Below are 27,699 nucleotides of genomic sequence, written 5' to 3' on the forward strand. Positions count from 1 at the left end.
TTAAAGCCTGACAGCTCCTGTGAGTTCCCGTGGCAGGTCCCAAAGCTGGGGGCTAACCTGGTTTGCTGCAAGTGCTCAGGTGTTTGCTCGATGGCACAGCACAGGAAAGAGGAAGGACTGGTCTGGCTCATGCCTGTCCCTCAGCTTTCTCTGAGTAACACATTGTGGGGTGGGCAGAGGAATCTAATGGGTGTCGCTTCCTCTGCTCCCTCCCCCTGTGCCAGTGCCTTTGCAAATAATGCTGAAAGGTTAATTGGAGCCAGGCTGCCTTGGGAGAGGCTCTCGTGTTGAAGCAGTGAATCTCGGAGAAGGGGCTTGGGGAAGATGTTCCATGGGGGAAACTTTTCCTAGGCAAAGGCATTTCTGGAAAGTGGACAGGGAAACACTGTTGACTTGGAAACTGTGCTTTGGAACTGGATATGTCTGATCTTCAAAATCCTTTTTTCTTTAAGGACCCCAAAAATAGAAGTTGTGGATGCAGTCAGTGCATCTCTTATCATTGCCTCTGATGTCTGTTTAGCCCAGTGCAGTATTTTTGGTCATTATCTCTCCTGGTCATTTTCAGGTTAAGGGTCTACTATCCTGTAGATATATCTGGTTTGGGTGTAGTCCTGGCTGAGTTATAGGCTCACTGAAAACACATGAGTGACCACAGATGAAAGTGTATTTTTAATGAGTACTTTTCACTCATAATGGAGCAAAGAAACAGCCCAGGAATGTTCATTAATGGCTAAATGATTCCACTCCCAGCTATTGTATAGTTAGTTCTGGCTGATGGTTTTAATGTTTCAAAAGGAGATGCTGATAAGATGTTGTTTCAAAATAAAATGCTCTGTTACCCTACCAAAATTTGTGTTTTTATTTATGTGTATGTCTTACATTTATGATGCATCCTTAGGGGTGTATCCAAACACTTGGATTTATAGAAGCATCCAGGCAGCTCTTGACATGTGATGTTCTTTATCCTGCTGCATTACACAGAGGTTAGATTTCCCAAAGCCCTCTTGATTCTTAGAATTTGGGACTCTCTTCCAAAGCTGGAGGAGGTGCTGTCCCCACCCTCATCTCACTGCATCCCCCTTGCCAGCATCTCACTTTCCATCAGTCAGGGATCACCCAGGAGATGCTCTGCACCATCTGGAGGAGGCCTTTGAGATGCTGTCTGGGGGTTCTCCTGAATTACTCACTTGAATGCCCTTTAACTGTGCCCTTAAAACTCTTTCCTTTGTGTACCATAGGGAAACCAAAGCAAGGAGCAAGGTGGTTACAAATATTGCCATTCCTTGTGTTTGTTATGGCCATCACCACCAGTGCTTTCAGGTCTTTTTCACTTGATTCCAGTTCCCCACTCTAGCAATCACCATCTCATGCACCCAAGCTGCCCAGCTTCTGGGGCCACAGAAAAACCCCAGAATATTGGGCTTAAAAAAACCCTAATGCCAGCAGCTCACTCCTCTTTTCCAAGTATATAGTGAAGAAGAACCACCATGCAACTTAGTTTTTGCTGCATGCTTTGGTCACAGAGAACCAGGACACATTTCTGTATGACCCAGAAACTCAGGTTAAAGGGAAAAATGAGAGTAGTAAAAATGAATTGTAGTTCTGCAACCTAAACAGTCCCTCCCTCCAGCCCCTGCTCCAGCCCTTGCTCCAGCCCTTGCTCCAGCCCTTGCTCCAGCCCTTGCTCCAGCCCCTGCTCCAGCCCTTGCTCCAGCCCTTGCTCCAGCCCTCCCTCCAGCCCCTGCTCCAGCCCCTGCTCCAGCCCCTGCTCCAGCCCTTGCTCCAGCCTTCTCATCGATGGGGGTGTGCTGGACCACAGCTCCCTAAATCCACATTTGAGGAATTGTGGAGGAAGTGTGAGTGATGGCCATGGCTTTTGTGCCTTGAAATCCTTCAGAGTGCAGAGGACAAAGCTTCTCTCTCTTTTCCATCCACAGGTGACATTGTGGACATCTACCAGCGGGAGTTCCTCGCCCTCCGTGACCGACTTCACGCAGCCGAGCAGGAGAGCCTGAAGCGCTCGAAGGAGCTCAACCTGGTGCTGGAGGAGATCAAGAGGGCAATCTCGGAGAAACAGGCCCTGAGGGATATAAACCGGACCTGGAGCAGCTTATCTGGTGAATACACAGAGAAGTTGAGGATCTCAGGCTGTTTTGAAGCAGTTGCTAATGAGGAGGTAGAGAGGTGTGTGTGTGTGTGTGTGCAGGGCTGCGGACAGGATGTGCTCTTCTCCCCCCCCCCAGCGTGAGCAAATTGTGGACTTGGGAACTCTTAAACTCCTCTTTAATTAGAGGTCCATATGCATCATTAAACACTGAGATTTGCCTCTGCTGAGGATATTTGCCAATATCTCTGCTTGCTTTACGAGTTTGGGATTCTTTCTCCTTGCAAGTGATACGTGCCGTTTCCTATGGCTCTTTGAATCCATACGGAAAACAGGTCCCCGAGGAGAGGGGGGAGGAAGGAGGTAGGCTGGCTGAGCACCCCCTGCCAATTTATTTGTTTTGTTGTTGTTTGGTTTTTTTTTAAGTTGCTCAGCTGAAGAAAATTGGATCTCTACAGAAAGATCTGATTTGACCTTCATTTGATCTTCATCCTCCCCCGCCCCTTCCCAAATATTTTGGGACTTCTTTGAGGCCCCCATGGCTCCTGCTGAACTTTAATTGGGTTTGTAGTGGCATGTTAAAGGTTGGCCTGATTTTTTGTATAACCCAGCAGTAGTCTCTGGTGGCCAGGCTGCTCTAAAAAGGCTTTTTTGCCTTGCAGTCTCTTCCTCCCTACCGTGCCTTGCAATTGATTCCCTTTTCCTTTTTAAGACGAAACCAAGTTAAAACTGTGGAATATCACCAACAAGAATGTGCTGCACCTTCCCACCATCTTCCATCATTTGCCACATTTGCTGTCAAAGGAGAACAGTCTGCAGCCAGCCGTGCATGTGGGACAGGGGCGCACTGGAGGTAAATGGGAATTAGTGCTGCTTCTGGTGCTCTTCCTCACCTTGGTGCCTGTCTCTCCCCTTTCCTCTGGGCCTGGCTGTGGTATGGATGTGAGCAGGACTGGAGGAACGGCTGCATGCATCATGCAAGCTTCCTTTGTATGGTTACACGTGGGGTGGGTAAGCCATGTCACACCTGTGAGTCTACAGGGAACTGCTGTTTGTGCCCGTGCCCAGCACTAAAACGTTCTTGATGCTTCTGCTAGATCTTGGTTGCTGCTTTTTGTCTCCAGAGTGCTCTAGACTTTGCCTAGAAGGTGGTCAGCTGAAAGAGTACTTTATAGGGTGCTTCATGGGGACTCCAACCTGTCTTAGGCAAATCCCATCTGGAACAGGACTTTGGTTGCCAAACAGTTCCCCCCTGCTCCCAAATCCCAATCCAAAGGCCTGACTTTCTGCTGCTCCCAAACTGAGGTGCTTCTGGCTGTGGAAGGGGTTTGGAGAACAAGAGTGTTCTTGAAGTTGCCATTCACAGGCTGAACAGACCCCTAGGAGGGGGAGGGATTTTAAGTCTTTCCTTAGACTTTCAGGGAGAAAAGAAAGAGTCTGTCTTGACAGCCACAGGTGCTCTGCCAGCCTGGTGCCCTGGGGTGCTGCTGATTGGTACTGGGCTGGGGGACAGCAGTATGAAAAAGCCCAGGAACTCACACGCCTGCCGATCAGTGCTGGCCTTTAATGACAGAGCACGGCCCTGAGCAGGTGAACCATGAGACAGTCATGGGAGCAAAGTGTCTTGTCCTAGCACACCTCCCTCTCTAAAATCTCTCCATGGCCTTGGGCAGTGTCCATCGTGATGGGAATCCCCAGCGTGAAGCGGGAGGTGCACTCCTACCTCACCGACACCCTCAACTCCCTCATCTCAGAGCTCACGCAGCAGGAGAAGGAGGACTCTGTCATCGTCGTCCTCATTGCTGAGGTAAGGCAGAACTTTGCCTCTTTGCCCCATTTCCTGCACCCCCCATCCCACTGGCTGCCAGACTCCATGCAAACAGGATGCCTGTCCACCTAGAGGCTGGCTCTGCTGCATGCTGAGGCAGATAAGCCCAGCCTTGGGCTGCTGTCCAACCAGGATCATAGAATTATAGAATCATTTGGGCTGGAAAAGACCTTTATGGTCATTGAGTCCAAATGTAAACCTAAGATTGCCAAGTCTACCACTAAACCATGTCCCTAAGGCTTTTAATGTCTCCAGGGATGGTGGCTCTACCACTTCCCTGGGCAGCCTGGTCCAGGGCTTGACAACTCTTTCCATGAAGGAATTTTTCCTAATATCCCACCTGAGCCTCCCTGGCACAACTTGAGGGCGTTTTCTCTCATCCCAACACTTGTAACTTGAGAGGAGACCAACACCCCCCTCATTAGGTATGTCCTGCCCAAAATAAAACACTTGGTTGGACTAGAGAGGGTCAGGATGTGAGCAGGCAAATGCCACATTAGAAACTGCAGCACATGCATTTAGCTCTCTAACTTGTGATGCCTCTTGCAGGCTGCTTGACTGGTTATTCCCACAATGTTCTAGAGCAGCCCCATGGCCGTGTCTAAGGGAGCTCTCAGACCTCCCCATGAAGCAGCTGAATGTCTCTGTATACCTGTAAGACAGCACTAACCCCCTCTCAAAGCCCAAAAGCCTGCTGATTTGGGGCTGAGACTAATATGTCTCTTTGTACTGGTGTCTGGAGCCCAGAATTAGTTACTGAATCCAAGGGCTAAAAAGCCTTGATACATTAATCCACAAGAGCTGCTTTCATCTGTGGGTTTAGATGGTTATTTTTCTCCATGGCTTTCCCCTCAGGATTATTTTCTTGAGCCTGAAGTGCATTTGTCTTAATTTCCAGAAATCTGGTGAGAAAGATAAACCTCAGTAGCATATTACTGGGAGCAGAACAAAGATAAATGTCTGGGCTTGATTCCTCATTTACCCATAATTTGATGTTTTGAGTAGCATTTGGCCTTCGGGTGCCTGGCTGGCGTTGTGTGCGGGCAGATGTGCGCAGATGGGTACAGCCCCAAGTGCCCAGGACCAGGTTCAGTCCTGGCTGTGGCATTTCCCTTTGAGTCAGGACAGGTTTGGTGGCTGTTTTCACAGCAGACAAGTTAAAAAAAAAACCCACAGGAGTTTTTAAGCAGCCTTACCAAAAACATCTCCTGTTTTGGACTGCAGTGGTTTTTAGATGGCTTGATAATGGGGTGGAGGCTGTGGTGGCAGCTCCTGACTTTCTGTGTGTACCTGTGAAGAGGGAAGTGAACAACAAATTAATTCTGCTACCGTGAAGTGCAGAAGCACATGAGTCATATCCCAGTCCCAGTGATGATAGCTGTTGCAGATCATCACTGTCCTCTCTTGCTAACCTGCCTCTTGGAGCTACAATGTCCTCCATCCATGCAAGTATCAACCACCACTGTGCCTGCTCTGCCCCTTCCTGAAACGTTTCTCCATGTACCTGTACTTGGTGTTGCTTGTTAGGGCTCCTCAGGCACAGAGTAAGGAGTAAGCAGTGGAGAGGGCGACTCCACTGTCACCTGGAGCTGACACTGGGTAATTCAAGGTCTCAGGACAGTGAGCAGAACAACCAGATGTCTCTTCTGGGATGGGGACTTCTCATTTCTGAGTGCCACCACTGACCACTGCACATGGGGTCCATGACAGCCAGGCTGCCTGGGAGACCCAAGGTCTCCTTGGCTGGTGGAGTGGAGCCCCAGGGTGAGCTGGCTAGTGTGGCTGTCACCAACCCACCGTTTCAGTGACAGCTCAGAGCAGAGCTGTGTGCTCCCACATCCAGGAACATCTTTCCTGCCTTTGTTTTCCCCATTGCTGTTTTCTTGGCAGCACCAGGGTAAGAAATCAGTCCAGCACTGGGAGCTTAAGCCCTGTTTGGGAAAGGGACCTTTTTTCTCTTGAGAAAACCCTCCCTTGTCACTGCTCCAGCCTGGAAGCTCTGTCCTCAGCTTGTGACACACATGCCTGGCGTCTCACTTCTCACCTCCGCCCCGCGCCAAGCACAGCAACAGCCGGTCCCAACTTCTGCGATGCTGCGTCTGCAGATCCGCCCAGGACATGCAGCCCTGTGATCCCTCTGATCGCCCCAAACAATGCCAGCACCAGGAAACAGGCAGAGATTTTGCTCCTGGGTCTCAGGCCCTTTGTTCTTGGGTCTTGTTTTCCTGGTCACTGTGTAGATAGATGGTTTCTGGCCGGTGCCCGCCCGTGTCTGCACTTATCTCCCCTGCAGATAGCAGCGTGCAAAGCTGCTGACCTTTGCTTCCCAACTGTTATGGGTTGCCAGGTTGATTGTGGAAGCAAACTGGTTTCGTGTTTTGTTTTTTTTAGGAAGAAAAGTGTCAAAATGAACCTGAAATGAAAAATGCATGCTTATAAATAGACCTCTCTTTTTCACCAGAGGGGTGGAGTTCCCTTTCTGCCAAGAGTACTCGCTCGGATGAAAGCCAGCGTGGATAGAGGAAAAATAAACAGCCCAGAAGTTAACACTGTGCAAACACCTGGCACTGGCAGGGGCAGAAGTGCCAGGAGAGTTTGAGGGGAAGTTGTATGTGGTCTTGAGTCCTTTGGGGTGGATTTTAGTGTGTGATGCCTTGGGTTAACACTGGCCACCAGGAAGGGCTCCTAGGAGTCCATCAGCACGGGGAGAGTGGTTAAACTGGAGAAAAGGAGCCATGAAGATGAGTGAAGATGGTGCAGAGGGACTGCCAGTGCCCCCAGTGTGTGCTGAGGGTGCTTCCTGAGCCGGGGGGGGGCGGGCATAGGCTGAGGCTGAAGGATCTAACACTGCTTGTCTTCTGTTTTCAGACGGATCCACAGTACACAGCTGGAGTGGCAGAAAATATCAAAAACTTGTAAGCACTTCCAAATGACTACAGCAGTACAGCCTGTGCCTGTAGCAGGGCCAGGGAACAGCTTCATTAAGGAGCTTTTCTGCCTCGTTTCTCTGTTGTTATTTCTTTTGTTGTTTGGAGGTTTTGCTGCTTTTAAGCTCTGGGCTGTCTCTACTATTGCCACTTCCACTTTCTACCTGATCTAAAATGCATCCCATATCCAGCTTCCAGAAGGCTGCCTTGTGCTTGCAGCATTTAACACATGCTGTGGTGCTGGTTCATTTTGCTCTTTCTGTCCTGTGGGAGAAGACGTTCTTTAGATTCCCCAACGATCCTGGCCGTTGTTTTCTGTGTCTAGTGCAGCCCTCTACCTGCTCTGCGGAGTCAGAGCAACAGGGCAGCGTGGTAAGCACACCCAAGTGCTTCTGCCTTACTTTGCTTTAAAATCCATCACCCATTTCTCTTCCCGCCCCAGTTTCTTTTTCCCTTGTCCCAGGAACTAGTTAGGTTTGTCTCTCACGCCGGCTGCTATTTATGTCCTGGAGTCTTAGTGGCTTTTGCAGCTTCGTCTGTGGCTGTTTAGACAGAAGCTGGTGATGGATTATTAACCACGAGCCAGTCCAGGCATTAACAGCATCAGAGCTCAGAGGCAAAAGGAAAAAAGGTGGCGAGAGAAGCAGCTGCGGCTCCCGTCCGGCTGCCGCGGTTGCCTGCTCCCAAAGGCTCCCGGTCGCCATAAGAAGGAGCTGCGCAAGGACAGCGTCCTGCTGGCGCCCGTGTCCCGAGCCAATGATGGGAGAGGGGCTGGGAAACGCACGGGGAGGGCTCTGTGTTCCCGGGCACTTGCAGAAGAGCTGAAACAGAGCCCTCCATCTTGCCGTGCAGGAGCTGGCAGAGCTCCCTCCTTCTGCCTGCTGGCAGGACGCACTTATCGGGGGATAATGGACTGATTGTCCGACGGATCCTGATGGAATTACTGGGCGCTGCTGCAGAAAGTGCCTCTGTGTAGAAGGCCTGAAACTTTAATTGACTTAATGATTTGATTTCTCGCCATCCCCTTCTCCAGTGCCTCCCTCCTGCCCCTCCCTGATTCACTGGAATTATTTGTCTTCCAAATTGAATCGAGGTGGTGCGGGGCCAGGGCAGGCTGAGCTCATATCGCAGGAGCGAGCAAGCTGCGGCCGCTGCGGTGCGGGGGTTTGTCGGCTCGGTGAGAAGCTTCTGCTTCACTGATGCCTGAGGAAGGGAAGATTCGAAAACGTTAGCTGGAAATCTCGCCAGTCCCAAGGAGGGAAATAAGGCAAGGGAAAATAAGTGAGAAGGTTGTTGGCAATCTCACTGCTTTGTCTCCCTCTGCCCCATCTCCCATCCTCCAGGCTCTGCACAAACAAAGGAAATCAGCCTCGCACCAAATGTTCTCAGAAAAGCAGTACAAAAATAACCGGGTTTCCCGCTTATCTCCCACAGTTATTGCTTCCAAGGCTCTTGTACCCACCGACTTTCAGATGGAGGACTTCTTTTTTCCTCCTTTTATTCCACCCCCCACCCCCCCCCCCGGGTGTGACTCTTTGAAGGGCTCTTACCCACATTAAAGGGAGAATAGGTGCTGATTTTTATCAGCATAAGGGAGCTAGGTAGGATTCCTGCCGGCTGGCCTAACCACAGCGCAGCTTTGTTTAACTTACCAGAAATGCATAACAATCCCTGCAAAATGGCTTTTAATTACTGATGCCTTTGGAAAATCTCTAAGTGCCTGTGATGCCAGCAAGGCCTTTCTTTGGTGCACCGGTCTGCAGGTCCATTTAATCCTGTAGAGAGTACCTGGTGCTGGTGGCTGGGCTTTAAAGCTGACCTGTGTGTGTGCTTGTGGGAGGGAGGAGGGATGCTGGAGGGGAGCGTACGAATGTGGGGCTGTCAGAGCCCATGAGAGGGAGAGAGCAGCTTTAAAACTCTGTGACAGTCCCTGCTGATGTCCTTTGGTGAGGCCTGAAAGTGCATTAGCTGCTGGCAGAGTTTTATCCCAGAGGCTATGTTTTTTGTTTGGTTCTGCAGCTCAGTGTTTACCCAGTGACTTGGTCTATGAAGTGATGTGTCAGACATGGAGGTATTTGTTTACTGCTGCTTTTCTCCCTCAGATTCCCAAAGGAAATACACTCAGGACTCCTGGAGGTAATTTCCCCATCTCCACATTTCTATCCTGATTTCTCCCACCTGCGGGAATCCTTTGGGGACCCCAAGGAGAGAGTCAGGTAAGAAACAATGAGCTTAAAACCAAGCAAGACCTAAATTAATTAACTGCAGGACCTCCTTCCCCCAGGTCCAGCAGGGAAAACTCTTGTGCAGGGCCAGGCAAAACCCTTAAACTTTCTGTATCCAAGAGCTGGAAGGATGTGGAGGGGGGAGTATGAACTGGCACCACCTTTGCAGAGCTTGCCTTGTGCTGTGGTGTTGCCTTCACCAAGCAAGGGAGGCATTTTTACCCAGGTGATGTTCATTTTGGGAGTCCCTGGCTTTTCCAGCAACTCTTAACTGACCAGTTTAAGAGCAAAAGGCAGAGGCCATATGCCAACCCCACCTCCAAGAGCTGTGTCACCTTCCTGGCTTAAATCCAAGCTCAGCTGGCCCCCTGGAGCAGCCTGGTATGGCAGGAGAGCTTGGTGCTCTCATCCTGTTTGTCTCTTGCAGGTGGAGGACAAAGCAGAACCTTGACTACTGCTTTTTAATGATGTATGCCCAGTCCAAGGGCATATATTATGTGCAGGTAGGTTTGGGGAGGGGCGGGGGGGGGGCAGAGGGGAGATGGGTGGGAGTTCAATGTGGCTCATACCCAGCTGAGAGAGAGTAAAGGGCATGTCCAGTTATGTGATGCAGCAGAGTAGAAGTGGGTTTCAACCCTATTGGTTCCAAAACTGTGTTTCTAATGCTTTAGACTTGAAGACCTCCTGCCCAGGGAGGTCAGGAATCTTTGTTTCAGTTACCTGTTAGATTGGGTGAGAAAAATCTGCTTGGAGCATCTTCTAAAACAAACTAGGTCTGTGCCAAAGCTTTTCTCCAGTCTACAGCGTGATTGCTCTGCACAGAGAGGCTCATACAGGAACCTGGATGGGTCATTGGCACTGAGCATCCTTTCTTCTTGCAGCTGGAGGATGATATCGTGGCCAAACCAAACTATCTCAGCACGATGAAGAACTTTGCCTTGCAGCAGCCCTCCGAGGAGTGGATGATCCTGGAGTTTTCTCAGCTGGGGTTTATTGGTAATGTTCTCTGCTCACCCCAATCCCATCAGGCACAGTCACAAGCACCTGCTGGTTCTTGCAAGCCCTCATGCTCTTGGTCCAACAAGTTGTCCCCACCACATGATAAAATGCTTGGACTTGATCCCTCCCTGCTTTTGCAGTGAGCCTTGTGTACTGCTGATACTTGTAGTAAAACTAAACCTGGTCTGTGGCCCAGTCAACAGCCAAGTAGCTTGGATGTGACCAGTAGCTTTTAGCCTGGATGGGATTTGGAGTTGCCTAAGAGTGTGCAAAAGGAAGTTTACATCAGCACAGAACTATTTTGGGAGCAGCAGTACATGGTTGCAGTAGCAGCTTGATCTGTTTTTTTGGATGAGGGTTTGTCTTGCAGGTTTGGGGGGCAGGAAATGGTCTGTCCTGCAGCTGGCTGAATGTTTTCCATCCTTATTTCTCCCTGCTGAATGGAAGAGTTTCAGACCTTTTGATACTGTTGTGACCTGTGAGACACTAATGCTTTCCAATTCTGCAATGAATATTAAATCCAGAGCTGCATTAGCAGTGCCAGCAGTACGTAAACCAGAGCTGCCTGCTCTTTCCTTCATGTGGAGAGATGGACACATCCACAGCTGCTCTCTTCTCTCTTTCTTTGTGCTGTAGGAAAAATGTTCAAGTCTCTCGATCTGAGCTTGATTGTGGAGTTCATCCTGATGTTCTACAAGGACAAACCCATTGACTGGCTGCTGGATCACATCCTTTGGGTGAAAGTCTGCAACCCTGAGAAGGATGCAGTATGTAAACAACCTCTGCTGAGGGGAAACCTTCTGTTCTGTGCACAAATGTATGCTTGGTCTGTGGCTCTGGAAGATCTTTTCTGTGAGCTCTGGTGCTAGCTGGCTTTGCAGGGAACTGTGCTGTCCCTGTGGAGTGTGCCCCAGGGGGTCCTTGCAGATTGTGTAAGCAAAGACCTGGGAGTTCAGGCTTCTGTAGCTGCCAGAACAGGCATTATTTCTGCATCCAAGCACTAACAGGGCATTCCTCCTCCAGTCCTCGAGGAGAGTAGCCATTCCCCTTTCTTCTGTGCTGCTTTTCATCCCGGTGTGCTTCTCCCCCTGAAGCTGTTCCCTACTCATTTACTGTAACCCCAGAGTAACCCTTTAGCTCTGGGCTGATGTGCTGCACCCGCCTGGAGCACACACGCAGGCTGCCCAGGGAGCTCACCCCGGATGACCTAAGAGGCAGCCTGCCGTGCAGAGTGTGCTAAAATGAAACCAGAGCACGCAGTGCTCTTCTTGGGGGTTCTAGGAGAGTGCAGGGGGGTGAAGTGGATCTGTTTTCATGCTGCCATCTCGTTTGCAGAGTCATGTCTACATGAAGCCTTGCAGATGACAGCACAGAAGCCCCTGGGCCCTGGGGAGGGTGTGCTTGAACTCCCATTGGCGGCAGCAGTAGCGAGGGGCTAAAGCCGGTGGGAAGGGCAGGGGAGGAGTGTGTGTGAGAGCAAATGTAAGATGAGCTCACTACCAGATAGTCTCCTGTCTCCTCTCTGAACATATTGTATTTACTCATAGGCTCATTCACTCTCCTCCCCCGGCAGAGAATGAGCAGCCCAGTCCCGCTGCAGAGCTTGAAGCCAGTCGCTTAGGACAGACTCCCTGGCCACAACTGCTTTGTGGTGGCAAATCCCAGAGCAAGAGGTCACTCTGAGGATAAATACTGTATTTATGTGTTGGAGGGACAGAGCATCCTCAGGGCTCTGTGGAACTGGGGCAAGGATGTGGTTTAATTTGGCCTCATCCCTGGCAGAGCCCATGATGTCAGCTTCAGTCCCCCAGCTGCAGCAGGACCACTCTGAAATTATGTCCACGGTGTCCTCTGAGTTCAAACCGTGTCGCTCCGGTGTGACAAAGCAGTCCCCAGGCCTGGCCAGCAGCCCCCAGGACCCTCACAGCCCTGTGCAATGCCAGCATGGTAGGAGGCTGGGAATGCTGCTGCTCTCTGTGCCCTCTCCTTCAAACTCTTCAGCCTGAGCATTGATTGGATGCAGATCTTGCTGCACAGGATCATCTCCTTTGCTCATCTTCTCCTACCTGATGGAGCCAAGGTTTTTCCAGGGGAAACTGCAAACCTCTAAACCATGTTGCCTTTTTTGAAATTAACCTACTTTCCACGTGGATTTCTGGCTCCCTTCCCTCACTGTTTGCATGATTAACTCTGCACAGTGCCCTTTCAAACATGACTTTCCCTTGTAAGTCCCACGGTGCAGAATCAAATTGGTAGTGGGAAGGATTTGTCTTTTTGATTTAAAGTTTGTTTGACCTGAGCTTTTGGTAAGAGCTTTGCCTCTTCTGGATATATCCTGCTCTTTCTTTTTAAACTAATTTTAGCTTTACCTGGGGTAGACCTGTGTGAAAGGATGACCTTCTTACCACCGACTGAGCCGTTCCCCTCCTGGCTTGACAGACAATGCTGTTTCCAGCAAATGCTGCTTTAGCAGAAGTGGGAAAAGGGAGAAGGAGAAGGCAGGAGATGCTGTAGCTCCTTCCATCCTCCTTCCTCCTCTTCCTCTCCTCATCCAGACCTGATGGGCTTGTGTCTAGGGTTGCTGGCAAGGAGTGGGGTTAGCATGGCTCGTTTTAATTTTCTAATGTAATGTGAGCTGGGTTAGAGGATTATCTGCAGCTTGCAGGGGTCATGCCTGGAATGTCCCAGCTCCTGGTCCATGCAGGCAGCCTGTGCTGGGGGCTCGGTGTGGCTGGCTTTGCTCACTGTGCCCAGCCTGCTGCCAGGCAGCTGGTGACACAGCACCCAGTGGAGGGATTTCTGCCGGGGTTTCTCTTGGGTGGGAGGTTGCCAGAGCAGATGGTGGTAGTGGTGTGCATGCATTTCTCTTACTGGAAAAAGCAAAGGTCAGAAGACAAATACCCTCTCCCTCCAGTTTTTAACCCAGTGGTTTTAATCCTGCTCTCTCAAACTGAGAGAAATTAACTATTTTTAAAACATGAGTTCTTGTCTCCAATGTTTTTCCCCTTTCTCCTTTATTCCCTCTCCATGGTCTGTCTCCCTCCACCCCATGGAAAATAACTGACTGTATCAGCATTGCATCTCCAAGTTTATATAGATGGTGGGATGGGCACGAAACAGCTTTGCCAGTGGCAGGTGCCATACCTCTGCTTATCCCCACCTGCCAAGAAACTTCAAACTCTGCCCATCTGAAAAGAGCCCACACCTCACTTAGGCTCTGAGTCATCCCAGGACTTACTGTACCTTCAGACATTGATGAGCCTGAGCTCTGAGTCGTAGGGAAAAGGCTTTCCCAGGAAGGCAAGCACAAGAGAAACTAAATTCTCTGGCTGTCTCTACCTGACAGCAAAGAGAAGATTTGCTCAGCGGTTGCTAAGCTGTGCTTGGCAAGGAGAAATTTGGCACTCAGACCTGGGCACTCCAGCTGCCCAGCAGAGCCCTGTGAGTGAATGGCTGAGAGTCACAGTCAGGTCCCTCCAGAGTGCAGCTAAAAGCTCTCTCACCAAATTAAAGCCAAAATAGCACAGAGAGGCACAGAGATGGAGAGGGGGATCGTGTCGTTTCAGAAACACTGCGACAGGCAGAAGGCAAACCTGAGGATCCGCTTCAAGCCCTCACTCTTCCAGCACGTGGGAACCCACTCCTCCTTGGCTGGGAAGATACAGAAGCTGAAGGTGAGTACCAGCTGCCTGTTCAAGCTGCAGCTGGCCTTTCTGCCAGGCCAGGAACTGGTTGCTTATGGGGCAGGCACATCAGTGCCAGCAGCTGGTGGGACGGTGACAGATGTGTTTTATTAATTGCACTGAGCTCTTGTAGCTCCTGCTGCTCAGAATGGCAGAGACGTGTGCCACGAGCCACTCCCAGCTTTTCAGCCTTGGTACTGGTCCTGCCCACCCACCCAGAGTGCCAAACATGGTCTGGGCAAGTGATTTTGAAGCATCTGCTGAAAAACCTTGGAGAAGATGACTCCTGGGCTAGAGTGACTTCATTCCCACTCCCTCCTTGTTCCTGGGATATGCCATTAGGCAAACTCGAGCTTGCTGTGTAAGAGCTTAAATTGTTTGTGTGTATTTAAACATCAACAAAATCAGGCTTCCCACAGCTGTGTGTGCAGAATCCAGAGACAGGCAGCCCTAGGCTGTGTTCAGTCCTGTGTCTGGTCCCCAGGTAAATGGATGGTTCAATCCAGCTGGTATCACAGCTGGCACCCATCAGGCCATGTACTCCAGTCACCCTATCCTATCACTAGCCTCCCAGTCACCTTCTCAGGTACAAGGACTGTTTGCAGGGCTCCAGGGGCAGGGATTTTTTGAAAGGCTCCTTGCTGCTGGATCAGGGTGCAGGGCAGTGATGCTTCTCTGAAGCTGTGTCCTGGGATCCAGTCACCCATTGCCCATATCACTTCCATCCCTTGTGCTGCTGCACCATGCAAATTGAGAGCTTTTAATTGGCAGTGCCTTGTTGCTGGAACCCCCTCCTGGGCGAGAGCAGCTCGTGACATTTTCCCTTTGCATTGTGCCCACCAAGGACAAGGATTTTGGCAAGCAGGCCCTGCGGAAAGAGCACGTCAACCCTCCTGCAGAGGTGAGCACCAGCCTGAAAACCTACCAGCACTTCACCTTGGAGAAGGCTTACCTGCGGGAGGACTTCTTCTGGGCCTTCACTCCCACTGCTGGAGACTTCATCAGATTCAGATTCTTCAAACCACTCCGCATCGAAAGGCCAGTGCCTGGGGGAGCACTGACGGGGGGGATGAGGGGACCTGTGTGGAGCATGTGGCAACACTTTCTTTTTGCTCTTCTGGCTCATACTGAATCCTTTGCCCATCGCCTTGGGTGCCCAGGAGGAGAGAACAGTGTTTATCTCGGGGCAGGGGGGAGAGAGTATACCTTGGCCATTTTATGGTGGGGCCACAGTTGCTGGGCCCCTTTCCTTCCCTGCATTTGTGAGCAGTCCGTGATGTAGCTAATCTGGCTCCGAAGGTCTCCTTCCCAACCCTGTGTCCGTGGGCTTCTTGGGAAGGTGCCTGTGGGGTTGAGCCGTTTGGTGGTTCAGCTGGGGTGAAAGCCATCATCTCCTCAGTCGCTCAGCCTGGATTTCCACGGCTCTGGTCTCTGTCACAGGTTCTTCTTCCGCAGCGGAAACATCGAGCACCCAGAAGACAAACTCTTCAACACCACTGTGGAGGTTCTGCCTTTTGACGTAAGTGTTGGGCTGAGAATGGAGGCGGGGGAGGAGTGGGAGGCAAAAGAGGTTTGAGAGAAGGGAACTGCTCAAAGCCGTCAGGAAAATCTTCACAAGACTCAAGTGCCTTTGAGAGGTGCTGGCTGGGAACCAGGGGTCATGCCTGCTGTGGTATCACCTCAGGAGCGGGGGATGCTGCGTGAAGCAGTCTCTGTCAGAGCCATCCCTGCCTGCAGAAGGGGTGCTCAGATGGGTGGGAGAGTTGCAGCGAAGGGATGGAACCCTCCATACCTGCAGAGGAGATGCTCAGAGGGGTGGGAGAGTTGCAGCAAAGGGATGGAACCCTCCATACCTGCAGAGGAGATGCTCAGAGGGGTGGGAGAGCTGCAGCAAAGGGATGGAACCCTCCATACCTGCAGAGGAGATGCTCAGAGGGGTGGGAGAGTTGCAGCGAAGGGATGGAACCCTCCATACCTGCAGAGGAGATGCTCAGAGGGGTGAGAGAGCTGCAGCAAAGGGATGGAACCCTCCATACCTGCAGAGGGGATGCTCAGAGGGGTGGGACAGTTCCAGCAAAGGGATGGAACCCTCCATACCTGCAGAGGGGATGCTCAGAGGGGTGGGACAGTTGCAGCAAAGGGATGGAACCCTCCATACCTGCCGAGGGGATGCTCAGAGGGGTGGGAGAGTTGCAGCAAAGGGATGGAGCCAGGATGGTGCAGTGGAAGCAGCAGCATGAGAGCAGCAAATATCTTCTTGGTTTGGAGCATGAGGCTCAGGGTGCCAGGCAGTGGGGCAAAGTGCCAGGGGCTGCTAGCAAGGGTAGCTCCAGGGTTGTTGCTGTTGCTTGGGGCTTTTGGGTGGCTCTTGCACTGGCCTTGCATAAAGCTCTTTCCCTTTCCACAGAGCCTGCAGTCAGATAAGGAAGCCTTGCAGGAGGGAAGAGGCACAGTCGTCAAATACCGCAGGACGCCAGATGGCTACATCCAGATAGGTACAAGCAGGGTGCAGGGTGGTAATTGCCCACTGGGGGTGATAGCAGAGTCCCCATTCTCACCTTAGAGTGAATCAAGGCTCCTGGTGCTATTTGCTTGGCAAAGGGTAATTTCTGCTTGCCAGGAGCCAGGTTAGAACAGGATTTGTCAGTGTCTCCTCTCCTCCACTGCCCCATCTCCCCTCTTAGACTAGGTGTCCCCCTCAGGTGGTTTCCAGTCCTACATTTCTGCCTGTCCCTGCTCAGAGCTGCAACCAAATTCCTCAGGTTATCCATTTGCCTAACCTGGTGTTATAAACTTCCACTCTGGGCAATTTCACACTCTTCCCTCCACAGCCTGTCTCAGTACTTGCACCGCTTCCAGCCTGCACTTTGTCTCCTGCCATCTGAGCTCATTTTAGTGCTTGTCTTGCCCTTGGACAAGAACAAGTGATTGCAGTGTGTGGGGACCCACTGGTGTGTGATAAAGCCTCGGTGTCCCTGCTAAGATTACTTCTTTCTTTATTTTTAATGCAGACAAATATAAGAACAACTCCCTGGCACTTGTAGTTTTGGCCATTTTAGCATTCCTCTGCATGCTGCCTGGCTTCTCCCAGTTGCATTTTCAACAACAACAACAACAGAAGAGAGAAAGAAAAGAAAAGCAAAAAAATCACACCCAAATATGGGGACATAGCAACAGGCTGAGACTATGGCTGTTAAGATTTACCCCCAGAGGTGTGGATCCTGAAGCAACGTTTGTCTCTTGCAGGACAGGGCTAGCATTAGGCCACTCTGTCCCCTCCCTTTTGCACAGCAGTGATGTGTATCCAGATTTTCCCCATTTTGTTCTGCCTGGCTGATTTTTACAGTTTTTTACTTGTTCCTCTAAGGGCAGCACTTTGCCCTGCATTGGCACCCACGCTGCTGGGTTGCAGCCACTCTTGTTTCAGGGAGCTGTGGGCTGCGAGGGCTGCTTGTGGTCCCCCTCAAGGATGGGAGGGCTGGATGCCAGAGGACTGTCCCCATGTCACTTGTGCTCCTTTCACCAGGTTCCTTCTCCAAGGGCGTTGCAGAAGGTGAGGTGGACCCAAGCTTTGGGCCCCTGGAGGCCATCAGGCTGTCCATCCAGACCGACTCCCCGGTGTGGATCATCCTGAGCGAGGTAAGCTGGGCTGCCTCACCAGGGGGGTGTCCCTGCCCAGCCCCCAGCCTGGGTCTCCCCGCTGCCTGCACCCACTTTTCTCTGATCCCAGCCCTCTCTTCTTTCAGATTTTTATCAAGAAAGCGGAGTGAAGCAGGCCTGAGGAAGGGTGGACAGCTGCCTGGATGCCCAGTCCTGCTCCCTCCCCTCCTGCTCCCTCCTCCCCGCGGCGCCTTGCCCGGGCGCAAGGCCAGCTGCCAGGACAGGCCTTGGCAAACCGGCTGCCAGGCCAGCACCGACGTCCCCACCGCTGCTGCCGGGGTCAGGACATCGTCTTCTCCAGAAGAAGAGCGAGAAGCAAACCCAATACCCCGTGCAGAGGGCTGGCTGTGCTCCCCTTGGCTCCTCACGGGCGCGTGGCTGCCGCGCTGCTGCTGCTCCAGCCGCTCTGGGGTCGGGATGAGCTTTAGCAAGAGTGGGGACAAAAAGCACCTTCAGCCCAGGACAGGGCAAGCTCTGGCTGTGTTTGGGGACAGAGCGAGGGCCTTTGGTTACATTGAGTCCTGCCAGCTGACCCCGCAGGAACGCTGGGATGGAGACGGCCAGGGACCAAGGTCTGCCTTGCCTTTGCCCAGGCAGTAAGTCCTGGCCACAGCTGAGGATTAAGTGAGGGTGAAGTCTGACCCTCCTTCAGCAGAGGAGGAAGGAATCCCAAGGGGTTGGAGCCACAAGTATGGCAGGGAAAACAAACAAAACAATAAACTACACCACACTGTGCCTGCCAGCATTGAACACAGCCCCTTAACTCACAGTGAAGTCTCCAGTGTCTTCAAGCCTTGAGATTGAGTGAAGAAAACATCTTTTTAAATAACTATTTCAGTTATTGGTTGGTGTGAATTTTTTGGGGGGAGAAGAAAAAAGGCAGAAGTAGCCCAGTTCAGAACTAGTAGGGATTAGTGTAAATCCCAATGTCTCTTCAGCTATACACTGGAATGCATAATACTACTTTAATGTGCTGTATTTTTTATTATGGGATACATTTGATTTTTTCAAGTACATCTCTCTATATAAATATATAAAATACTGTGCACTGTAATAAAAACTAAATCTAAACCTTTGGTGTGGCAGTGGGAGTCATTCACAGCAGGGAGACACTTGCTCTGGCTTTGCCTGCCCCTTTTTCCCCCTGCCAGGGACCAGCTTGTAGCCCCTAGCCCCAAACCAGAGTCATTGCTCAGCTCTCACCACCCTCCAACGCTCCCAGAGCATTGTTCGTGCTGGGAAAAAGCACTCAGAGCAGCCCAGTGGGACCCTGGTTGGTTTATGCCTCAGTAGCCTTCACCAGGTATTAAAAGACTGGTCAGGTCTTTGCTTGGCAGGGAGCAAGGAAGCCACTTGGACACCTGAACACCTGAGGGAGCAATTGTGTAGCAGTTGTCTTTCCTGCAAAATACTTTGCTGTCTGTATTTATTACCCACGTACAGCTCAGCAAGGAGCTGTCTGCTCCATGCCTGCCTTGGTTACCTGTGGATCCCAACTTTGCAGTGAGGCTTGAAAGCCTGAGAAAGGGCAAAGTCCTGCTGCTGAGTCAATGATAAGTGAAGCTGAGGCCAAGTCAGGATCATTCAAGTCAATGCCAAACAAAGGCTTCAGCATTTGTGCTGTAGATTCAACCTTTTTCTCCCCAGAATTTGGGTTGGTTTAGAGGAGTTCACCCATCCTTTCAAGTTTGTTTTACTCACAGCAGCTTTGTTCCCATGCAGCCCAGTTTGCTAACCTGGGATGGCCTCACACCCAGTCCCCAGGCACCTTTCACAAGCACATGTGGTTTCTGCTGAGACAAGGAATTTATTTTCTGTATAGCCACAGTGTGATCCCTCAACACAGGTCCTACAGCAACACAGGGGTCAAGCCAGTGCTCCATCAGGGAGAGCCAAAGGTGGTAGAGGCTTTAGAGCAGATAGTACTACAAAACCTGGCAGTGAAGCCAGGGCAGAATTTGCTTTCTAAAAGGGAAATGATCTGTGCAGAGTGGAGCTTCACTAACAGGAATGCCAGCATCCACCTGCCTTCAGGGGTGAGCACTGAGCTGGAGAGATACCATACAGCTCACCCCACCTCTGCCAAGGGCAAACAGTCAGCCTGGGGAGAGCCACAGCTCCTCTCACCAGGCACGGAGCAGCTGGAGGGGCCATGCTGCCGCAGAGGAGAGGGTCAGCAGGAAGTGTGCCAGGAGCCCAGCCGCCGCCAGCCCGATCAGCAGCCAGAGCAGCCGGGCACTGGCATACAGAGGCCCCAACCTGCACGGGAAGAAGACATTGTCAGACAGTGCCAGCCAGCCCGGGGCACAAACCGTGTTGGCAGGGCCTTGTGGTTATACAATCGTACTACAGTTTGGGTTGGAAGGGATCTTTAACAGCCATCTAGTCCAACCCCCCTGCAGGGGCCAGAGACATCTCCAACCAGAGCAGGTTGCTCAGAGCCCTGTCCATCCTGACCTGGAATGTTTCCAGGGACAGAGCATCTACCACCTCTCTGGGCAACCTGGCTCCGTGTCTCCCCACCCTCAGTGTAAAACATTTCTGCCTTATATTTAGTCTAACTCTCCCTCTTTTAGTTTAAAACCATCACCCCTTGTATTGTTGCAACAGGCCCTGCTGTAGAGGTTGTCCCCACTTTTCTTACAGACCCCTTTAATTACTCAAAGGCTACAGTATTATCTCCCTGGAGCCTTCTTTTCTCCAGGCTGAACAGTCTCAATTCTCCCAGCTGTTCCTCACAGGAGTGTTCCAGCCCTTGGACCATTTTGGGTACCTTCTCTGGTTCCACTCCATCAGGTCCAAGTCTCTACTGCACTGAGGACCCCAGAATTAAACCCAGCACTGCAAGTGGGGCCTCACCAGAGCAGAGGGGCAGAATCCCCTCCCTTGACCCACTGCCCGTGCTGCTGGGGATGCAGCCCAGGATATGGTCCCCTACCCTCCTTTGAGATGGAGCCAGGGAAGGGGTGGTGTGGCTGCAAGCACAAAAGAAGAGAAGGAGGTGATACAAATCTGCACCCAATCCCACCCACGGGGAGGAAAGCTGACCCAGGGGCTGCATGCTGCACCCAGCCTCCCTAGGTTGGTTTGGGGTGCCCACAGCCCTGGGCAGGTACTGACCGTTCCTGTGCAGCCGCAGCGTACCCCTGGAAGTACTTGAAGCGAGAGTAGAGGTAGAGCAGCCCACAGACTGCAGCCACACCTGCAGGGAAGAGAGGAACCCAGTCCTGGTGGAGCCAGAACTCCCCAGATGCTGCCAGAGCTGCAGCCCGGCTCAGTCATCAAAACCCCCACTTGCCTCTGCAGATGAAGCATGGCCTTGAGACCCAAACACAGAGGGACTTGGCTTTAAAATGCTGTGGGAGTTTAACTGGGTTTCTTCCTTCCTTTTTTTGTGGAGAATGAACTTCTCTGCCTCACAGAGCTGCCCTGGGACTTGAGTTTGCAACACTCCCTCCTGAGGTCCTTTCTCACATCTTGCCCCTTGGTATGGGATGGATGGTGGATGACTTGGGTTGTGGTGCCTTGTTCTGTTGGAGTGATTTGGGTATCGTGTTGCAGCTCTGCTTCAGGTTGCTGCTGCCTGGCACCATGTGCCAGCCTGACCTTATCCAACAGAAGCAGCATGGGGGGATGGGAGGGGGGATTCAGGATCTGGTGAAGGAGAGAGGGCTGCCAATGCCACCAAAGCCTCTCTCCTGGGTAGGAGGCTGGCTTGGCTGCCACCAGCAGCTTCATGGATGCTAGAGCTGGGGCACTCCTCAGTTTGTCTGGCAAAGTGCTTTCCCCAGATTACAGCCCCAGAGGTACGAAGAGGATGTGCCTGAGTTGCAAAGGGGTTTAAATTGGGAGGTCGTGTGTGTGGTTTGGGGTTGGGATTCCTCCCCCCCCCCCACCTTACCTTGATGGAAGAAGATTCCAGCAACCCAGAGGAGTGAGATGAAGATCGGGAAGTACTCTGAGCAGTTCACCCTGGTGAGAAGCAGAGATGAGAGTTCAAAGCCTGTCTTTATACACCAGTTTTTAATTCCCCTTGTGTGAGCACAGCCCAGACTTGGGTGTCACACAAGTCATGCTCCAAGATGGAATCCAGCAGAAGGTGATCAGACCTGCAGCGAGGCTCTCTTCCTTCTTTGTTCTTTAAATGACAAAGCCACAAATGTTCTGCAAGAGAGGACAGCAGGAGCTGTGCTGTCAAAGACAGTGGGTTTGTCTCTCAATTCCATAGTTCCCTGTGGAATTGAATTTAAAATTTGACCCAACATTTATCAAGCTTTGGGCAGTGGAGCCAGATTAGGAGCTGGAAGAAGTCTGAAGAGCCTTATTCTGTGAATGCAGTTTGAGCCTCAGCGAGGGGAGGCTGTCAGGATTCCACCAGTGAGTAATGAAGACTCTTTTGCCTCCTTTAATTTTTTTTAAAATCAGAGCAAGTTATCCTTTTGCATCCTTTTCCACGGGGAAAACAACAAAGGAGGTGAAAAAAAAAAACACAGAAGGAAGAAATACCTTCTCAAACCTGAGGTCACTGAAGTCTCCTTCCTGGCATGCTGCGGTCCACAGCACGACTCAGCTAACGCACAGCCCAGCTGAAAGCCCCATGGGCAGCTACCCAGCTAGCAGAGGATGATGCTTCCCATGCAGCCTGGCCTTTCACTGCATCACAGAAGGACCAAAGTGGGTGTTTGTGTCACTCCACAAATGTTTCCTGCACGCTGGCAAGGAAACGCAGCTGCTTTGTTCGGGATTTAGTGCCGCGCTCAAACCACCCTTCAAACCAGCTCCAGCCAGTTCCTTTCAATCACCGATGAAACGGAACAACCAGGATGAAAGACAGAATCTGGTGCTTGTTGGAAGCCTAAGGGATCTGTGAACACTTCCAGTTAAGCTCCAGCATTGCTTTCTCCATAGGAACAGAACACAAAGAACGGGCTCTCAGAATGGGCCTGTGAGTGCCGACATTCATGGGACAATGGCTTAAAAAAAAAGGGAAAACCCCCTAAAATATCCTTGTAGCTGGGTCTGCTGGTAAGGTCCTTCAGCTCAACAGCAAAGCCTTACAAGTAAATCTTAGGTTATTAACACAGCTTCAGCCACTGTCAAATTGGAGCCAACATTAATATTAAACTAGAATCATAGAATCACTGAGGTTGGAAAAGACCTCTAAGACCATCAAGTCCAACCACCTCCCCAACTTATTATAATGCTTAGCTCCTCTTCCATACAGCCACTAATTAGTCATGTGGCTGCCTCTTGCAGTGCAAGAAGGAGGATTGGCATGGGTGGACAGAAACACTCCAGCCAGAGCAAACCGCTGCTGATCAAAACTCAGACCTCTGCCCATAAAGCATCACAAAAAATGAAACATCCAGAATGAGTAGCAACAAATGAAAAGGTGACTTGAGGCTGCCTTCAGTCTTTCCTGGTAGGGACCCTTGACTCAAGCCACATCTAGATGGAGACAGCAGAAAGCAGTCCAAGCCTTACTGAGCTCTGAAGATCCGCTCAAATTCAGGGTGCCCTGTGGTCTCCGGCGGGGAGATCTTGTGCTTCCGCCGGGCATGGATCACCTGCAGTGCAAAGTAGGCTAAAAAAAGAACAACAAAGGAACAATGCAGTGCTTTATGTAGCCAAGCTTTATCCAGCCTGGAATCAAGCAAGTGGTTAGAAGAAAAGAGCTGATACTGTCTAGGTTCATAGTCCAGGGCTATCCTGCACAGCCCGGAATAAAAGCACCGTTTACTTCACGCTCAGACTTGAAATTCAGATTTGGTTATGCCAACAGAGTGCCTGTGCCACACAGCCCACATGCTGCCTGGCACTTTGCATAGCCTCATGCCCAGCAGCAGAGCCCTGGGTGCTGCTCCCCAGCAGATCAAACCCTGCAGGAAGGCCAGCAGTGCACCCGAAAGCTCACCCAGTACAGCCACAGAATTAGTATTCCATTTCAGTCCTGCAGTCTGTACTCAGAGCATCAGCACACCCTCAGCCTGCCTGATGGGAAGGTGTTGTGGGCACAAAGCTTTTATACGAGGATGGCCTCATGTGACAGAGCAGCATCCAAGCTGTGAAGCACTGGGATGTCTTGAAGTCGATTAGAGATGCTCATAAACATGGCAAAAGAAAGAAACAGGGAAGGGTGGGACTATTTCTTCCACTCTGTCCCTGGAAGAGCAGTTCAAGGAGCAGATGTGCTGCCAAAGGCTGCTGCCAGCCTGTGCCAAGTTCAGGCCAAGGTACTGCTTCCATGCCTGCTATATCACTCTTTTGTATGTTTGTAAGGGACATGGAGAGTCACTTCAAAATGATGAAAACTTGGTAACATGAAGCTCTGGACTGCGACACTCTGATGAAAGTTCTTACTCCCACAGGTGATGGTTGGTGTTTCAAGTGTTTATATTTAGGTGGCTTAATTGAAAAAATGAGACTTTTCATCCTGGGGAGCACTAAATGATACAAACAATGACTTTGGTGGCTGTGGCAGCGTGCTGCTAAGTGAGTCACTTGAATTAGCAAGGTTCTACCATGGCAACATTTCCAGAGCACTGAACAAAGAGACATGGAGCCAGGCTGCAGGGACTGACCTTTGGACTGTCTTTCTCTGACAAAGGAGATAAGAGCAGAACAGCAGGAGGGAGAAGGGAAAACAGGGACAGATGTTGCAAGATTAAAGACAATGCAGATCCATGCATGCCTGCAAAAGAGCACTGGAGCACAAGTAAAGAAAAGGGAATGAGAAATGCAACTAGCGTGATGGCATGAGCTGCGTGTTACACAACGTGCCATCCATCTCAATACACACAGACTGCTACAAGAACATCCACACCTTCCAGTGTCTTCCACGGTATGTGCAGACACCCAGCCCTGCACAAGAAGTACTGGAAGATAAAGGCAGGGAGGAACAAGTTTGCTTTTCCCCCCCTTGATTATGGTTGAAGGTGAAGATGTTGTCCTACCCCCTGAGATCTGGCAGGATGCACCGCAGCACCCCCACGGAGAGCAGGCAGCTGGGAGTGCAGGAGCACACAGCTGACAATCCAGCAGCAGCTGGGGAAAAGAAGATGAAACTGTGCCCCATCCTGATGCCTCCTCTTCACATCACACAAGCACCTCTCTCCTACACAGCTACTTCCCACTCTCAGGGTCTCACATCAGTCACCTCTCAAGAAAAAGACTGAGCTGAAGAGTGTGGCAAGCAGGGCAGGGGAGGTTCTCCTCCCCTCTTCTACCCTGCCCTGATGAGGCCTCATGTGGACTATTGTGTCCAGTTCTGGGCTCCCCAGATCAAGAAGGACAGGAAGCTCCTGCAGAGGGTACAGCAAAGGCTACAAAGATGCCATGGGGACTGCACCATCTGTCTTATGAAGAAAGGCTGAGGGGACCTGGGGCTTTTTAGCCTGGAGAGGAGATGACTGGGGGGGGATCTTAGCAGTGCTTATAAATACTTAAAGGATGGGTGTCAGGAGGCTGGGGCCAGTCTTTTCTCAGTGGTGCCCAGCAACAGGACAAGAGATAATGATTCTGTGAAGTTGCTGCTTCATGTGCAGCTCCAGCTTGAGGCATAAGCCTGACCATGCTGGGCAGTGGTCTTCATCCTGCTTCATGCCACCTGCACCCTTCCTAATGTAGCATTCTTGTGGCTGATGAGCATGGGAAGAACAATTGTAGACCCAACCTCTCCACCAACTCTATGCTTCCATCTTGTTTGTATAGAGAGGCAAATATTGACAAGTCCTGCAACAGATCCCTGATGCTCAGGGATGGATAACATAAAAAAATCACCCAAGGGGAGCAAGAGCCTTTTGGAGGGTGGCTCTCACCTGGTGCACAGGTAAAGCATTAAGCATACAGAATCACCCTCTAAAAGCAACCCTAATGGCATAGACCTTCTCAGCATGGATTTATAGAATCAGAGAATGGTCTGGGTTGGGAGGGACCACTAAAGGTTATCTAGTGCAGTCAACAGGGACATCCTTAACTAGATCAGGCTGCCCAGAGCCCTTTGGAGCCTCACCTTGAATATCTCCAGGGGTCAGACCCCCAACCACCTCCCCAGGCAACCTGTTCCGGTGTTCCACCACCCTCATGGTAAAGAACCTCTTCCTAAAATCCAAAGTACCTGTTTCTGACACCATCTTCTAGGAAGAAGAGCTCCATTTGCCTCACACAACTTTTCAAACTAGTTTCTTTACAGTTCCTGTCTGGAGGTTAAATGCCTGTGTGGATTCCCCCACGGCTCACAGGCTGAGCTCTCCCTGCACTTTGCTCCTCCGTGGAGGTATCAGCCAGACCTTCGTTCTCTATTTGATTATGTCCACAAACTTGTCGAGCCGTAATTACAGCCTGATAATCTGCTCTGCTGGAGTGAACCTGGTGAACAAGCTCTGTGGGGACTGTCAGGCAGTGATGTTGTATCCACTTTATCTCCTTTGAAAGCCATTTAGAAAAAGGAGGGAAAAAACAAACCCAACCCAACTGTGGCAGCATTGTGCTGCTCTCTGGCACAGGGTTTAGCAGAGGGCAAGGGCACATATCTACTGAGCACTAAAGCTTTGCTAAACTGGGCATAATTAAATTTAAAAGGGGGAAAGTTGAGAGAATGGAGAACCTGTGAGCTTCCAGAAAATTAAGAATAAAGCTCAACCAACACTGCACTAAGCTCAGCCATTACATTTTCTCCAGCACCACAATGTGATGGGTGAGTGTTTGTGTCACGCAGGTCTGTGTTTCAGTGCTCTGCCTTCTCAGACCAAATCTCAGATCTGTAATTCACACTCAGAATGGCCTTTCATCAGATGCACAGCTCTGCACAGCTCTGAATCCAGCTGCCATTGTACTTACTTCTTACTACTGGAGAGAAAAGAAACTCTTAGAAGCTTGTAATTGCTCTTTGGCCTCCTGTGCAGAGACCATGAAATGAGGCTCCCTTATCCAACCTAAGGTAGGTGGGAGAGTACCAATGCTTGCTATGGGACTGCTGGCCTCACACCTGTGCATGGTTTGCATAGCATGGAAGCAAAATGCCCAAGGCTACAGTTTTAAAAAAATACATGGTCACCATAAACCAAATACACCTGAGACAAAAATGCTACCTGGGGATCGGCCACTGAGGGGTTCCCAGCAAAAAGGGCTCAGCAGTGCTTCCATGACTGAAGTTTTCATGTTGTCTTTGCACACTGATCACTCTCTCTATCCCCTTGTCTTACCGAATTAACCAGGTTGGAAAAGACCTTTGAGATCATCAAGTCCAACCAATCACCCAACACCATCTGATCAACTAAACCATGGCACCAAGTGCCTCATCCAGGCTCTTTTTAAATACTTCCAGTGATGGTGACTCCACCACCTCCCTGGGCAGCACATGTCAATGACCAAACACATCTATTTAAGTCACAAGACATCACTGAGTTCCTTTGAAGATGTCTGTGTCTATTTCTGGCCAGGAGGGCTTGCATTAGTTTCCATATTACTGTGTGCTGTCAACTCATAGAATTGTTAGGGTTGGAAGGGACCTCAAGGATCATCCAGTTCCAACCCCCCTGCCATGGGCAGGGACACCTCACACTAGAGCAGGTTGCCCAGAGCCACATCCAGCCTGGCCTTAAAAACTTCCAGGTTTCCACCACCTGCCTGGGCAAGGGCAACCTGTGCCAGTGCCTCACCACCCTCACGGGGAAGAACTTCTTCCTAACATCCAATCTGAAACTCCCCATTTCTGTTTCCATCTTGTCATCTGCTCTGTGCAGCTAAGCTGTTTGAACACATGATGGTATTGATCACAGAGGAGAAGTACAATTGTGCCTGCTGCTCTTTTCCATATGCATACAACAATCCATTTTCTGGTACTGACCTCTTTGGCAGTGTATTTATGAACCTGTCTTTATTTTGGCCTCCTCCAGCCACTCCAAGTTACAAATGTAACCACAGAAAACATTTTAAAGACATTTGGTTGTCAAAATTGGGTGGGTTTTTTTTAAGTTTTAAAGTAAAACTTAAATTTCATTTCCTGTGGGATGCTGGCCTGGAGTTTTGTGATCATTTTAGTCCCTATTAATGAACAGCCTCAGGCATGGCATTTCCAGCATGAATGGCCAAACACCATGTTGGATAAAAGCAACTTCCCCTCCAGAGATACTCTGGGCAAAATGCAGGAATCAAGACCCACAGAGTTCAATCTTATTAGCTGACTACTACCCAGCATTAGATAAAGACATTTACCTTGCTCCAGGACTCCCAAAAGCGTGACAGTGGCCAGCAGGTCTATCTGATCTCTCAT

The 27,699-nt window shown here is 50.7% G+C and overlaps 2 protein-coding genes across 2 annotated transcripts in view; one reads left to right on the plus strand and one right to left on the minus strand.

The window, feature by feature from the left end:
* The window catches only part of MGAT4B (alpha-1,3-mannosyl-glycoprotein 4-beta-N-acetylglucosaminyltransferase B), a 55,470-nt gene extending 36,980 nt beyond the window's left edge, over positions 1-18,490 (plus strand). The window contains exons 2-15 of the mRNA XM_054168239.1: positions 1,938-2,117; positions 2,817-2,957; positions 3,778-3,911; positions 6,801-6,847; positions 8,962-9,075; positions 9,512-9,587; positions 9,966-10,080; positions 10,720-10,850; positions 13,650-13,757; positions 14,611-14,804; positions 15,207-15,285; positions 16,174-16,261; positions 17,293-17,405; positions 17,513-18,490. Of these exons, the coding sequence (XP_054024214.1) occupies positions 1,938-2,117; positions 2,817-2,957; positions 3,778-3,911; positions 6,801-6,847; positions 8,962-9,075; positions 9,512-9,587; positions 9,966-10,080; positions 10,720-10,850; positions 13,650-13,757; positions 14,611-14,804; positions 15,207-15,285; positions 16,174-16,261; positions 17,293-17,405; positions 17,513-17,536 (1,544 nt within the window). The 3' untranslated portion in view covers positions 17,537-18,490. The remainder of the gene's footprint in view (positions 1-1,937; positions 2,118-2,816; positions 2,958-3,777; positions 3,912-6,800; positions 6,848-8,961; positions 9,076-9,511; positions 9,588-9,965; positions 10,081-10,719; positions 10,851-13,649; positions 13,758-14,610; positions 14,805-15,206; positions 15,286-16,173; positions 16,262-17,292; positions 17,406-17,512) is intronic.
* A 779-nt stretch (positions 18,491-19,269) lies between these two features.
* On the minus strand, positions 19,270-27,699 carry LOC104296163 (leukotriene C4 synthase). Its single transcript, XM_054168476.1, has 5 exons — positions 27,642-27,699; positions 22,911-23,010; positions 21,328-21,398; positions 20,547-20,628; positions 19,270-19,685 (listed from the first exon to the last, which is right to left on the minus strand). Exons 1-5 carry the CDS (start codon positions 27,697-27,699, stop codon positions 19,550-19,552), a joined length of 447 nt encoding a protein of 148 aa, XP_054024451.1. The 3' UTR covers positions 19,270-19,549.

The sequence above is a fragment of the Dryobates pubescens genome, chromosome 16 (assembly GCF_014839835.1).
Source record: "Dryobates pubescens isolate bDryPub1 chromosome 16, bDryPub1.pri, whole genome shotgun sequence".
NCBI lineage: Eukaryota > Metazoa > Chordata > Aves > Piciformes > Picidae > Dryobates > Dryobates pubescens.